Source organism: Trichoderma reesei (genome assembly GCF_000167675.1).
Source record: "Trichoderma reesei QM6a unplaced genomic scaffold TRIREscaffold_16, whole genome shotgun sequence".
In the NCBI taxonomy this organism is placed as follows: domain Eukaryota; kingdom Fungi; phylum Ascomycota; class Sordariomycetes; order Hypocreales; family Hypocreaceae; genus Trichoderma; species Trichoderma reesei.
In genome coordinates this window covers 81,027-94,980 of record NW_006711163.1, presented here as the reverse complement: position 1 = coordinate 94,980, position 13,954 = coordinate 81,027, and the positions used below count along the sequence as shown (strand labels likewise).

Sequence of the window (13,954 nt, the reverse complement as noted above, 5' to 3'; positions counted from 1 at the left end):
TTTGAACTCACTTTTTGGGCGCTGAGGCGGGCCGTTTTGGTCTGATCTTCCACACCAGCCTTTCCCTTTTCTATTGTTTACATTGTCCAAGCAAACTCTTCACCTTCGACTCAACTCACTTTTGACTTTTGGTGCGGCTGTTACGCATCTGTAGTAGACTGTTCAATACCTACCTACCTTATATAAGAGGCGGTCCCCCTTCGGGCCCAAACAGTCTGCCCATCATGCCCGTCAAATCACTCAAAGAGCTCGCCATAATGGTCATCTTCAAGAACATTCGCGAGGTCGACAATGTCGGCTACCTCAACTATGAAAACGTCCGCCACATCCTCCTGAGAGTTGAGAGCGGCGCCCAGCTCCGCCAGATTGAGCTCAACTCACCACACCTTCAGGGCCAAACAGCCGAAGCATGGATCAGGCTCATTGAGCGCGACTTCCCAATTGAGGCCCGGAACAAGCCCATTCGGCCCAAGGATCCCAAGAAGTGGTACAAGGTCTGGGAGAAGTACAAGGCCGACCAAGACAAGTTCCTGCGGGACAGCGAAGACACGCTCAAAGCCCAAATTTCCGACTGGAAGAAGGTGAAGGAGACGAACACAAGCAAGATTATCGAACTCGGCGCCATTCCCAGCTCGAAAAAGGGCGCCATCAGGCGTCCCCGCGCAAGAAACGCCAGCTCCCTCCCTTCCACTGGTGGCAGTCGCACCAAGGCTGTCAACGGCACCAGCGTCATGCGCAAGGTCCGCCGCGAAGCCAAGGAGATTACCCAGATCCACGGCAGCCTTTCCCAGCCCGTCAAGGCGCCGACTGCACCCTCCACCATCACCAAGGCCCCAGAGGCCATGGTCAACGACCACAAGAGAGCCGCCCTGCCGCCATACCGCCCCGCCCTCCTCACGGAGGCAAAGGAATTGGAGAGGGATCTGCAGCTCAAATACAACGGCAAGCCAGAAGCCTTGAGGAATTGGCAAGCAGAGACTGCCTCCAAGGACTATCACAGCCGATCCTTGGTTCTCTCAGACTCCGAGCTGAGCAGCGACAGCGCCGACGGCCAACCGGAACAGTCAGCTCCTGCTGCACACAAGCCCACTGCTGCACCCAAGTCCACTGCTGCCAGACCCGCTGCACCCAAGGTGCCGACAACCTCCCTCAAGCGCAAGTTTGGAAGTTCAAAGTCCGCCTTCATGGCGCCCGCCGCCCCCTCCGCGCCCGTCATCAAGGCACGCGAGCCGATGGCAAAGCCAAAGCCGGAGCAGCAGAAGCCGGAGCACAAGTCAGAGCAGCCGGACCCCAAGCGGCCTCGCCTTCGCGCCTTTCCCGCCCCAGATCTGCCCACCACTCAGACCACTCCGTGCTGGGAAAAAGGCGACGAGCCTGAAAATGCCTGGCACGTCTTGTTTCACGCTGACGACGAGGCTGAGAGGAAGCTGCAAGAGAAAGCACCGGCCACAGCCGCAAGGATGGCCCAGATCTACCGCAAGCGCAAGACTGTCGACATCTTTGCCCACCCCAAGAAGAGGGTCCATTGAGCTGGGAAGGGCGACACTCGATAATTCGGTTTCCTCCCTTGTTCGGTTTTCGGCTGGGAATGTTTGGGGCTTGTTGCCCATTGCCTTGTCGTTGTTTTTTTTTTCTTTGTTTCCCCCTTTTATTTCCTTTCTCTTGATACCTCAGGCGGGATATACCCACGTCGATTGTTTATTGGAGGCGTTTCGGTACAGCCCTCGAGGCTTTGGAATTCGGTACGGCCCTTGAGGCTTTGGAATTTGTTTTTCGAAGGTGAAAGGGGGGGCGAAATCTTGTTGTCTTTTCTCGGTTTCGGTTCAGGCTAGATGGACGGCTACTTGCGTATGACACAGGACTGCAGCGATGCTAGGTAGTAGAGATGGTTATAGGCCGTTTAAATAGAGAAAAGGTTTTCGGACCACACTTACAGTTGTGCCTTTATCAAGTGAAAGTCCCTCTTTTGCCTGTATCATAATGTTCCATTGTCTCCCATCCGCCATCGTGTATCCATAGCATGTGTATATTAGCCCAACTACTCCGTTTGGCCGATATATCATCATGGTGACAACATCCGCTTCTCATCTTCACGAAACAGAGGACAGCCTCATAGAGAGCTTCAAATGTATTTCCATAGCTCCATCTATCAAAATGGCCCAAATGTACGCAACAAAACCGGCAGAAACAACCTCCCCCCTCCCCGCGTTACATCCCAACCCAACCGCCTTCCAGTCTACCGCTCTCTCTCTCTCTCTCTCTCTCTCTCTCTCTCTTCTTCTCTCCTCTCGGTTCCTCTTTCAAGAAGGACATGGTTCGACATCATAATCGGCTTTTATCTTTCGCTTCTTCCGTCGCTACATTCTTTCATCCAAAGTACCGTCCCCCCCTAAGGGCGAGGACGAGATGCAGAGTGTCGCCTGCGACGAGGTTGTACTCGGCCGCGGTCTTGTCGTCGGTCCTGCACGAGGAAAACATGTTGAATTAGTAAGCTGCGATGTCTTTGCTTTCCGAAGAGGGAGGGGGGAAAAGAATGGACTGGGCTTGATGATGAAAAGAAAAGAAAAGAAAAAAAGGTTGGGGAGATTGGGACGGGTTTATTGCGTACATTTGCTTGCCGCCGTGGATGAGGCGCTGTTGCACGGGCGGGATGCCCTCCTTCTCCTCGACCTTTTCCTTGATCTGGGACACCTGCAACGCCGGGGAGCGCTATTCAGTCACCCGTCTTCGTCTTTTTGTTTCGTTCGGTAGGGGGTGGTGGATTTTCGACGGCATGTGACGAGGGAAGCTATCTATACCTTGTAGTCCAGCTCAATGTCGAGCTCAATCTCCTTGCCGGTCAACGTTCGCACCCTGTCACATTGCACGCTGTGTCAGCCTCATGTATTCAGTTTCGTTTCGGAGGGGCGGCATCATCAAAAGGAAAGTAACGGGCGAGCTCTCTCTTACTTGATCAACATGGTCGCGGTGGGAGGTTCGAGGTATCGATGGGTGTATTAATGGCAGAGCTGGCTTGTGGAAAGACTCTGTTGCAGGTGTGTGCTGCTGGTGCCGACAAAGGGTCCTGTCGTGACAAATACCTAGGTGGTGGAAGTTGACAAGTTCTGGATCAACAAGGCTGACTGGCAGTGACGGCACGGAAGCTGGAGGTGGGATGTTGGAGCTGGTCTGGTGGGGTTGCAGGTACCCGTTGTAAGTACCGTCGTAGGTCCCGTTGTACTACTAAGGTACTAGTACTCGCACCAAGTCAGAAGGTGCGATTGGGCATGCCCAAGAAACTGAAAAGCAAGAGCGCTATTGCGCTGATAATGATGACACTCGATGAACGGGATACGACGTTTCTACTCAGACATCACAAGCAGTATCTTTGCAGCGAGAGCAACAGCTCTCATACAATATGAGGGAGGAGTCGTAATTGTATATTCCGGCGACCGGTGCACCAAGTGCCGGGCCCCATTACAGCCTCCCTAGAGTTCCTATAATACAAGTTTTCTTTTTCTTCATTACACAGACAAGCATGCAAGCGGAGAGTTCATCATCTCATCCCCCAGTTCACACCAAGGTCCCCTGCCTGATCACCTCATTTCTTATCCGAATCCTCAAACACGTTCAAGCCCAGGCCCTCGGCATCCAGCATCAGCCTGTTCTTGGCTCCAGACTCCTGCAGCTGCTGGGCAATGAGCCTGGCGTTCTCAATCTTCTTCAGCTCCACGTAGGCCTTGCTCTTCTTGATGGCGTCGCCAATCAGCTCGGCGGATCGGGCCTCACCCTGCGCCTTGACGACCATGGCCTGCTTCTCCTGGCGGGCCTTGTCGACGATGAAAGCCGCTCGCTGAGCCTCTTGTTGGGCGACCTGCTTGGCTTCGACAGCAGCTGTGAACTCTGGCGAAAAGGCGAGGTGCTGTATCACGAACAGAAGCGTTAGAACAGAGCTATAGGAAGAATGCAAGGAAAAATTCAGAGTGGCCTACCGTCAGAGATACATCGTCAAGAAGAATGTTGAACCGCGCTGCTCTGCGGGACAGGTTCTCTCGTACTAGCCGAGCCACCATCTCTCGCTGTGTGATGAGCTGACTGGCGTTGAACTGGGCAACGACGCTCTTCAGGACCTCGTTCACAATCGACGGCAGCACTCGCTCGTCATAGTCGGTTCCGAGCGTCCGGTAGATCTGGGGCAGGGCCTCGATGTTTGGTCTTGAGAGCACACGGCAGGTGATGTTGACCATCTGCAGGTCCTTGGTGCCCGTCAGCGAAGCGACGTTGCGCGGCTTCGCTCGGACGTCGTAGATGACGGGCGTCTCGAACCAGGGAATGTTGATGTGTGTTCCTGGAAGAAGAGAAACCTCATCGTTAGCCTCCTTCCGCACATATCCGAGAACATTGAGCCAGCTCTATCCCCATCTCCATCTCTCGCTCGCCCGCCCTCAACTCACCTTCGCTGTAAATCTCCTTGCTCACGCCCCTCAGCCGCTGGTACTTGATCGCGCGGTGACCTCCGTCCACGTTGAACAGCGAGTTGGACAGCAGCCAGGCGCCGCCCGCCAGCAGAATGCCTCCCACCACGGCGCCGTTGGCTCCCCGGGGCATCTGCGGCCCTCCTCGTCCTCCGGGATACCCGCCCCGCGTCTGCATCTGGCGCAGGCGCCGCATCGCCTCCTCCTGCCAATTGTTCGGGTTCGACATCTGTCCTCTTGCTGTGCCTTGCTTTGCGCTCGAGTTGGGGTTTCGTGGCTGTCGGTTGCGGGCGCTGTCGCGAGGCATCAACTTGCCGGTGCTGGTGCTGGTGCGGATGCGAGTGCTTGGGATGATGTTTGCGACTTGGACCAGCTGCCTGCCTCTGCCTGCCTTTGCCGCTCAATCTTTCTTGCATGAGCTAAGCTTGGGTGGCTCGAGGCCCAGTGTTTTGAGCCAATGGGATGCGCCAGCTCTTTCCCCGCGCTGGCCTTGACAATCTACCCTGGAAAGTCGGACTGAGAGAGGAAGGCGATCACCGCAAAGTATAGTAGTAGTGTCTTCAGAATATTGGGCAGGACATGGCAATCCCAGTCGGTTGATGGTTTATTCATATGATATTTAAGTCTTCGGTCATAGACCTTGATAGTAAACGACGATTCTCATGATATATCGTATTCCATTCGTTTTCGTATTGTAGCTAGTAAGTGATATAATCTGGGTATATGCCATGGTATGAATTCTGTGCCACCATCGTCATCATTCGCTCCTCAATCCAAACCCCCAAAGTGACAACTCCAACCTCAGTCTCTGCCCTGTCCTAGCAGGACGTCAAGACACCTCTGCCATTTCACGGCTCACAATGTCCATCCAGGGACCAAAACCGTCTGCATTAAATCATAACCCCCCCAGAACAAAGGACAACCGTGGCTAAGCCGACAAAAGAAACAAACGAATAACGACCGTCCTGGCTCTTCGAATCTTCACACCAAAAGCTTCACAGCGCCGCGGCCGTTATGCCGCAGCCATCAGCGGCTTCCTGGCATACCCGTTGAGCATCCGGAAGCCCGCTCTGCAGTTGCGTCCCTCCTCCATCACAGCGTGGACACCCTCCAGACACTTGCCCGCCTCCTTGATGGCAGGGCTAGCAGTCACGGTGTCTGCGAGTCTCAGCTCACCCGCCACCTTCTCCATCTCGCACCGGAGAAGCCACCTCTCCCAGCTCCAGCCGCCAGCGATGCTGCAGACGCTGGCGATGTCGTCGGTGCTCCCCATGACCATGGCGTCCATCTGGCAGACCTTGACATCTGCTCCGGATGGGCCGTCCTTGGGAGGAGTCGGAGGCTTGACCGCCGGCTTGGCTCCCACGGGGAGACATAGCCAGCCGCGACGAACATTGCAGAAACCAGCACGAGCAAGCCGGCTCAGCCACAGCTTAGTAGGGCTGGGATCATAGCCGAGAGTCTTGAGGGTGAACCCAAACTCCACGCTCTTAGCGAGGCCCAAAGGCCCGGCGTTCATGATGTCCGAGTCCAGCAGGGAGAATTCAAGATAGCCGCCAGGCTTCAAGACTCGCATGCACTCCTTGAGGCAGCTCTCCCACTCGTCCTCGCCGTTCTCTCCGATGAACTTGAGTAAACCGTGGAGCTCGCGGGCGGAAATCAGGTCGAACTGGTTGTCTGCAAAGGGAAGCTTCGTGAGCCTGTCAACAGCGACTTGACGGTGGTTGGGCGGGCCTCGGATGTTGGAGTTGGAGAGCTGGCGGACCGCCTTGGTGGTGACCGTGTAGACCTTGGTGTTGGGATAAAGGAGGGCGCAGTGCCACGCCCAATCGCAGCTCGACTGGCCACCAAGATCCAAGATCCGGGCCCTGTCACGGCCAACTCCATCTTTTCCGGAGCCCATTCGGGAGAGTCGAGCCAAGCGCTTGGTCACGGGTGCAGAAATGAGCTTTCCACCGTTGAGAAACTTGACTGCCGCCACATGCCAGGCAGCCATGGTCATTTGCTTCATTGCCTCGGCCTCCTTCTCCTTTCGCAGGGTTTCGGGGTCGTCAACCAGGATGTCGTCGCCGCGGACGACATTGGCGCTGAGGCGCTTCTTTGCAGACTGAGGGACGACGCTGAGCTGGTATTTTCCCAGCAGTTGGCTGTGATGAGAGGTGCGAAGCGCGACCCTCTGCGCTTGAAGGGCCTCGAAGCGAGCGAGCTGGAAAATAAACACATCGCTGAGCTGAGTGCGGACAATGTAATCCTGGAAGGCCCTGTAGTACGCCGACTCCTTGCGGAGGAGCTTCGACGGGAGGCTCTTGGCTATCACAGTGGTGGTGATGATGTTGGAAAACCGGACTGTTTTCTTTGCCGTAACATCCTTCTGGCCTTGTTTTTGTCCAGATGCGAACTCGACCTGGGCCACAGACTTGGCCTGGTCTTCCTCTTCCTCATCCAAGTCTTCCTCAATTGTCTCCAAAGCGCCAGTAGCCTCAACGTCGTCAACGCCCTTGAGGTATGCTCGCTGTGCAACAAGCCACAGCTCAGTGCGATCCAGGTTTGACAGCGCCTCTAGCTGTTGCTTCCGAGCATAGCTGGGATCGTAATCTTCGACAATCTCTGTTGGAATGACCTCGGCCTCCGGCGAAGAAGGAGACTTGACAGCCTCGCTTCCGTGGCCACTGGTCTGAACATGGACGATAGGCCTCGCAGTGGGCAAATCATCTTCGTCAACCACATCGACTGGAACCTCTACGATGTGCTCAACAGGCGCGGACGACGTCAATCCCACGCTTCGGTAAAAGTCCTCTGCCTCGTCACGCTGAGGGACAGGAGGGATGGAGGCATTGGAGCTGGCATTGGCATTCCAGGGGCAGCGATAGAATTGCTCTGCTGTAGTAGAAGTTGGCGGAACTACATCGATTGGCGAAAGGGTTCGAGGATGCCATGTGTTCCTGCTTCGGGGTGACAGCCCAGAGAAGAAGCCACCTGGAGACGGGATGCTGAGCCTAGTAAGGCCGGCCAAGGACTGGCGGGCAACGCTCGACGGGAGACTGTTTCCCCGAGTTGTCTGAGACATAAAGTTGGTGACAAGTCGGAGTGAGCTCTGTTGCATTTCCGGTTGCTGGGCGGGTTGCGACTGGTTGAGCTCAACAGCCTGGTCATCTTGCTCCTCAAAGTCCTCATCTTCATCCCCACCGGACAAGGCATGTAAAGTTGCTAAAGCTCCTGGCTGCAAATGCACACCTGTCCAGGGGGCCTCCGCGGAGGACTCATCGTTGCCAATCACGGGAGTCGGAGGAGAACTCATGGTCGCGAGTTGCTCCGATGAAAGGCTCCCGTCAAGAGACGGAGGAGCAGAGACGGTCGGGAGAGCCAAAGCTTGCTGCTTGCCGAAGAAATCCATCTGCGCCGGCGACATGGGAAGGTTTGCAGATGGGGTCAGCGGAAGCGGCGAGGTGATTTTCTTGAGCTCATCGACGGCCGTCCAGCCTTCGTCGCCCTCGTCTCGTGTAGGCGGGATGACCAGAGGCGTGGGCTCTCGAATGACCGGTTCGAAGACCATGGACGTCGTGCGAGATCTCCGGATGGACGATGAACGGCGCAGTCCTCGCTGAGCTTCGTCGTCAGACACATCGTAGAGATCGTACAGCTCATCGAACTCGGTACCATCCGTGAGTGAGCTGGTGCGGTTCCATGAGTTGGAGTTGGAGAAGGACGTCAGGGAGCTGTCATCGCCGGAAATCGACGACGGCGAGGACGGCAGGATCGGGGCAGCCAGATAGTGCACTCCCCTTGGCGTGGGAAAATGGTCGCTCATCGGTGAAAGCCATGCCGTGATGTTGAGATGCGACGTATCGACCCGCTTCCCCTTTGCACTAACTTGACCATAGCCATCCTCGGTTTCCTCCTCTATTATGGGATTAAGGCACCGCCTTGAGCTTCGATCCAGCGAAGGCTCTTGGGGCTGACGGTTGTTGGGGGTATATGTCGTTGGCTCAGCCATTTCGAAAACGCAGGGCACTATTCCAGATAGTGGCCACAATATGTCCAGCAAAAGGTCAAAAGAAATCAAAGACAATCAAAGAAGAACAATAGAAACCAAATTAGTCGATACCGAAGCTCGGGCAAAGAAAAAAAAATTAATAAGATAATAGAGAGACTCAAAGACAGTCGGCGGCCGGCGACGATATGCAAGATGCTCAACGATGGGCTGCTTCGATCAACAAAGCGTCTATTAGTGCATATACAGACAACGCCGCAAAGAAGAGAATAGAGAGAAGCAAAGGCAAAGAGCGAGAGTTGCCGGCGCTGTTGGTTCGGGATGGCTGCGGCTTATTAGAGATGGAAGACGGCGCTCGATTGGGCGGCTAGATGCCTCTCGGCGCGTAACGTATACGAAGCCCTGGCTCGTATGACGCCGCGGTGCATCTTGGACACAGCGTGATGTGGCGCATGGCGAAGCGACACTGCAACAGTGTCCAATATCGATGTGCCGTGCCAGCGCACCGGATCCTGGCACGGCCTCGGTCACCTTCATCCATTCGTCTATCGGCAGCTTGATGGGCATCACGACCCCAGACGGACGGGACTTGCTTGGGACGAGGTTCCATCAGAGGCGAGATCGAGGTCCAGCCGCTATTGACAGAAACATCCAATCAGCAGGCCAATATTGCTTCTATATTTGGAAAACTGTCTGGGTCGCAACCTGGACGATGCGATGACTGGCTGGCGGCTGCACACACACGAGAGCCGTCGTGGGGAGTCGAGCTGGAGGCGCGGCCAATGGCGATGGCTCTCGTCTGAGCTGGGCGGCTAACATGCTTGTCGTCACCAAGGATGGCATCTGCAGCTGAGAGGCCGCTATCATGGCGCGAAATGCCAGTATTCCTAGACGAGACAGCTCGTTGTTGACGCGTAGAAACCTGGTTTGCAATGAAATGGCAACGGCTGTTGATGCAGATGGAATGATGAAGCTGTCAGGTGCATTGCTTGAGGTGGAGGAGTCAGCTAATCCAGGTACTACTATGTATTGAAGCGCTGTAAAATCAGCGGCAGATGCTCACCAGCTTCAGTGCATGTGTGCTGACCGTCAACTGTCCAGCGCTACCGGCGCGGGTATGCAGCAAGAAATTGCCATCACCAGATTGTTGGCAGAACAGAAGAATAATGTCTTATAAGAGCATGGCGGTTATCAAACTGCGACTCGGCTTATGTGACGAGAATCACACGAAGCATGGCTGCATGCATCAGTGATGCTGGGCGTTTGGCCTCAGGCGTCGAGCTGCCTCACTTGCTCACCCATCCATCGATGGTGGATTCAGAGGACAGCCACAGGAGAGCCACAGGGGAACCCGCCCGCTGAAGGCGCCGTGGGTTGATACTAGGTACCTGCTAGTAGTACTACAGTACTTTGGTACATCCATGCACTCCCCCCCCAATTGACGTCGCCAGCGAAAACGAGCCCCGCCATGAAATGCTGAATTTACCCCGCCATGGCACTTTGGTCGTGACTTGACTGGAAAAGACGGACGACTCAAAGACGGAGACGCACAGCAACGCGTCTTTGCTCCTGTAGCTCCTTCAACAGCACCGGCGTCTGCGATCCAAAACCGAAAATGGCAGATTCAGAACAGCCCGAGGCGCCCGTGGAGCCCCAGGGCAGACATGTGGTTTACTGTGGAGGTACGATGGGCTTCCTCTTCCTTTTTCTTTGGCCCCCCCCCCCCCCCCCCCTTTGGAAGCATTGTTTCCATCACTGCAGCATCATTGCAGGGAAGCTTTCTCGATACCTTTCTTACTGACTTGTGCTTGGAATTACAGTGTGTACTCTGCCGCCAGAGGTATGAGTTGACCGAAAACCCTTTGAACGATGCCCTCATACACCTCCCCCCTTCCTTCCCTCGCTGTATCCATTTCGATGACCACGAGCTCAAACGACAAACCAAGTAGTACTGCGAGTATGGAGGCACCGTCAAAAAGTGCCAGGAGTGGCTAGAAAAGAACCAGCCGGCTATGTACGAGCGGATATGGTCCGCCGAGGCCCTCGAGGCGGCGGCCTCGTCCCTCTCCCTCGACGCCCAGAAGCGGGCGGCCAAGGACGCGCAGAAGAAGGCCGCCAAGGCCGAGGCCGCGGAGCAGAAGCAGGCTACCAAGCTCGCCACGAGCGTCGTCACCATCAAGCGCATCGAGCGGAACAAGAAAAAGTTTGTCACGGCCGTCATTGGCCTGGAGGCGTTTGGTCTGGACCTGAAAAAGGTGAGTCCCTGGCTCCAGCTCTGTTTCCCTTGACAGTTGAATGGCTCCCAGCTCATGATGTTTGTTTCGTGACAGGTTGCCAAGGACTTTGGCAAAAAGTTCGCTACGGGATCATCCGTGACGAAGCTTCCGAGCGGTGGTGAGGAAATCGTGGTGCAGGGAGACGTGAGCGACGAACTGGAAGAATTCATTCTGGAAAAGTACAAGGATGTACCAGAAGACAATATCGAGCTAGTTGACGACAAGAAGAAGAAATGATATTCTTATAAGCAATCATAATAAACGCCCGATTCCCGTTGGTCTCTGTCCAACAATGCCCTGGTATTGTTACAATCCGAAACGCCGTTTGCCTGCCAAATGCCAACAAGAAGAACCAAAACCACAATCTGAACAATTTCCCCAAAAAACAAGCTCTGCCTGTTGCCGAGGCTTCTTCCACGAGGATTGCGATGAAGTAAACACTCTCAAAACGTTCTGATCCGGACCCGAATGTCCATCGTTCCATCGTTTCATCCCCTCTTTCTCAAGGTCCTCCGGGTAGTAGTGGTCGACACGGCGGATGCTGCCTTTGTCGTCGACTTCACTACCCCCGCCGCAACAGGCTTTCTCGGACTGCTCATCACGGGCTTTCTGGTGATGGCGCCGCTACCCTTGCCCGCAGCCTTCCGGGGCATCGCATTTGCGCTTCCGTCGCTCGACTCGGCAGTTTCACTAGTTCTGCGCGTTGTTCGAGCTGCAGCAGTTTTTCCGCGAGGCCCCTTGGGCGCAACTGTTGTAGTGCGCTTTGTTCGCGCTGCCGCTGCCACCGTCGCTCCGCCAGAGCTGGAGCTTGAGTTTGATGTTGTCGTGACTTTTCTGACTCCTCTAGTCCGCGCCTCTGCCGCCTTATCCGAAAGGCTTGAGGCCGTTGCGGGTCGAGGGATTGTAGTCTTCAGAGGAGAGCTGGACTTGTACAGGTAGGACTTGGTGGGGGATGTTGCGCGGTTGAAGTTCGTCAAACGAGAGTTGGACGAGGTCGGCGACAGAACCAGCGCCGGGCGAACTAGCCCGGCATCCGCGCCACCACGAGCTCTCTTGCTAGGACGCTCGCCCTTTTGAAGCTCATTCTCCTTGTCCACATTGATCTCATTGCTAGCATTGCGGTTAGTCCAGAAAGAAGAGGAAGAGAAACACAAAAGTACGGCGTATGTAGACGCAATTCACCTCAACCGCTTCTGGGCGCGTCCAACCTGCGGCGCGCGAGTGGTTTGGTGGATAGGCTTCTGAGGACTGGGGAGCAACGGCAGATCCTTGACGGGAAGCGGCAGCGGGCGACTGGGCGCCCGCTGCGCCTGCGCCTGTTCTGCGTATTTGAGCAGTAAATCGCCCATGGTGGCCTTCCTGAGAGCGGTTGGTATCCGGTTGAGACGGATCTCGATGCGCGACCTGAGGCCCTGCGCCTGGAGATGGTACTGGGCGCGTAATCTGCGAGCTCGCTCGGTGACTAGGGGTGCAGAAGAAGATGAACAGATTAGTGTAAGTTCGAGCCTTGTCGAGGGCCAAGATCGCGTACTCTCTAGCCGCAGATTCTCGATCAACGCCTGCTTCTGCTGCAGCGTGATTCCCGTCGGCTTCTTCTGAATCGGGCTTCGCTTGGGGGTGGAAGGGGCGTCGCTGCCGCTGGACGTCGCGCGCTTCTCGAGCGACGAGCCCGACTCTGCCGAGGCCTGCTTTCGCGGGCGTGTAGGGGCCATGGTTTGTGGTCGTCTGTGGTTTGCACTTTGGTAGTGCTCGTGGCTGAGGAGAGGAGAAGAGAGACAGGAAATCGCAGTGTGAGTGAGCGACTGCGCGAGTGCGTGCCTCGGGTTGCGCCAGAGTGAGACAATGACTTGGAAGTAAACAAACCAAGGCGACGAGCGACATGCCGGTTACATAAGCAGCTCAATCTGGTCCACGAATCATGCGAGCTTGGAAGCCTGTACTAGTACCGCAGATTCATCGATTTCCACACTACAGCTGCCCACCACCAAAGTACAGCTACTAGGTACCTAGAGCCCCTAGCGCTTGTGTATGTACCGATCTTGCACTTACCAGGCTGAACCGCCTTACGACACTCGGAGCTCCAACAACCTAACCGTCAGACAACTTCCAGGACCTCGAAGCTACCACCAACACATCTCAGTCTCTTCTTGGGCTTCCGCCTTGCAGTACCATCGCCGACACAGCAGTCAAAGTCTCTTCATACTGTTCATATACAAAGTTTCGCCCGAATTCACGAATCAGTGGCCCGGTGCCCTCACTAGCAGCTACAATGGTTCTCGAGGCTGTCATGATCGTTGTGGACAACAGCGAAAGCAGCCGGAATGGAGACTATCAGCCGACGCGATTCGACTCACAAGTTGACGCCGTCAACGTGCTCTTCCAGACCATCACCTCGGGCAACCCGGAGTCATCCGTCGGCCTCATGAGCATGGGCGGAAAGGGCCCGGAAGTGCTCGTCACCCTCACCACAGAGCAGGGCAAGATCCTGGAAGGCCTGCACCGGACGAAGAAGAAGATTGGTGGATCATCCCACCTGAAGACTGGTATCCAGATCGCAGCGGTAAGGCACCATCCTTTGTGGGCTTGCTACGATGATCTCTGAGAGCTAACCTTTTCTTGCGTTCCCAGCTCGCCCTCAAGCACCGACAGAACCGATCGCAGCGCCAACGAATAATAGCATTTGTCTGCTCTCCCGTCGAGGAGTCAGAGAAGGAGCTGGTGCAGCTGGCCAAGAAGATGAAGAAGGGCAACATCTCCATCGACTTTGTCCTGTTCGGCGAGCTCGACGACGACACCACGCAGAAGAAGCTGCAGGCATTCAACGACGCCGTCAAGGGCAACGAGGGCTCACACCTGGTCGTCATCCCACCTAGCAGCAAGCTGTTGAGTGACCAGCTCATCTCGACACCCATCATGCTTGGCGAAGGGGCTGGAGCGGGCGGCGGCGGCTCCGGCGCCAACGACGAGTTTGAGTTTGGCTTCGATCCGGCGATTGAGCCCGAGCTGGCCCTTGCTCTGCGCATGAGCATGGAAGAGGAGAAGGCTAGACAAGAGCGGGTAGCAAAGGAACAGGAGGAGGAGGCGAAGAAGGCGTCCTTGGAGAGCGTCAAGGAGGAGAATGAGGCTAGTGGGAGCGGGAGCGGCAGCGGAGGTAGCGCGGACAAGGACAAGGACAAGGACAGCGGCGACAAGATGGATACCTCGTGAGCAGCATGATGAATCTGGTCACTTTG

General features: G+C 55.7%; 7 protein-coding genes across 7 annotated transcripts; 3 read left to right on the top strand and 4 right to left on the bottom strand.

Moving 5' to 3' along the window:
- Nucleotides 1-224: 224 nt before the first annotated feature.
- On the top strand, nucleotides 225-884 carry TRIREDRAFT_40343 (uncharacterized protein; the record flags this gene model as incomplete). The annotated part of the gene is made up of 1 exon (XM_006967123.1): nucleotides 225-884. A coding segment is annotated over one exon (660 nt), but the record flags the coding sequence as incomplete, so codon positions are not given.
- Nucleotides 885-2,189: 1,305 nt separating this feature from the next.
- On the bottom strand, nucleotides 2,190-3,022 carry TRIREDRAFT_79884 (uncharacterized protein). Its single transcript, XM_006967142.1, has 4 exons — nucleotides 2,950-3,022; nucleotides 2,799-2,853; nucleotides 2,609-2,691; nucleotides 2,190-2,461 (listed from the first exon to the last, which is right to left on the bottom strand). The coding sequence occupies exons 1-4, from the start codon at nucleotides 2,958-2,960 to the stop codon at nucleotides 2,368-2,370; spliced, it is 243 nt and encodes an 80-aa protein (XP_006967204.1). The 5' UTR covers nucleotides 2,961-3,022; the 3' UTR covers nucleotides 2,190-2,367.
- A 442-nt stretch (nucleotides 3,023-3,464) lies between these two features.
- TRIREDRAFT_122857 (uncharacterized protein) lies at nucleotides 3,465-4,683 on the bottom strand (the record flags this gene model as incomplete). Its single annotated transcript, XM_006967141.1, has 3 exons — nucleotides 3,465-3,901; nucleotides 3,972-4,327; nucleotides 4,434-4,683. The coding sequence occupies 3 exons, from the start codon at nucleotides 4,681-4,683 to the stop codon at nucleotides 3,581-3,583; spliced, it is 927 nt and encodes a 308-aa protein (XP_006967203.1). The 3' UTR covers nucleotides 3,465-3,580.
- Nucleotides 4,684-5,153: 470 nt separating this feature from the next.
- Nucleotides 5,154-8,693, bottom strand: TRIREDRAFT_122856 (uncharacterized protein). The gene has a single exon (XM_006967140.1). It carries the CDS (start codon nucleotides 8,446-8,448, stop codon nucleotides 5,467-5,469), a length of 2,982 nt encoding a protein of 993 aa, XP_006967202.1. The 5' UTR covers nucleotides 8,449-8,693; the 3' UTR covers nucleotides 5,154-5,466.
- A 1,409-nt stretch (nucleotides 8,694-10,102) lies between these two features.
- On the top strand, nucleotides 10,103-10,958 carry TRIREDRAFT_33359 (uncharacterized protein; the record flags this gene model as incomplete). The annotated part of the gene is made up of 4 exons (XM_006967116.2): nucleotides 10,103-10,127; nucleotides 10,266-10,285; nucleotides 10,395-10,700; nucleotides 10,776-10,958. Coding segments are annotated over 4 exons (534 nt in total), but the record flags the coding sequence as incomplete, so codon positions are not given.
- A 48-nt stretch (nucleotides 10,959-11,006) lies between these two features.
- TRIREDRAFT_122855 (uncharacterized protein) lies at nucleotides 11,007-12,463 on the bottom strand. Its single transcript, XM_006967139.1, has 3 exons — nucleotides 12,253-12,463; nucleotides 11,904-12,183; nucleotides 11,007-11,831 (listed from the first exon to the last, which is right to left on the bottom strand). Exons 1-3 carry the CDS (start codon nucleotides 12,431-12,433, stop codon nucleotides 11,210-11,212), a joined length of 1,083 nt encoding a protein of 360 aa, XP_006967201.1. The 5' UTR covers nucleotides 12,434-12,463; the 3' UTR covers nucleotides 11,007-11,209.
- Nucleotides 12,464-12,990: 527 nt separating this feature from the next.
- On the top strand, nucleotides 12,991-13,928 carry TRIREDRAFT_65591 (uncharacterized protein; the record flags this gene model as incomplete). Its single annotated transcript, XM_006967224.1, has 2 exons — nucleotides 12,991-13,281; nucleotides 13,350-13,928. The coding sequence occupies 2 exons, from the start codon at nucleotides 12,991-12,993 to the stop codon at nucleotides 13,926-13,928; spliced, it is 870 nt and encodes a 289-aa protein (XP_006967286.1).
- Nucleotides 13,929-13,954: the final 26 nt, after the last annotated feature.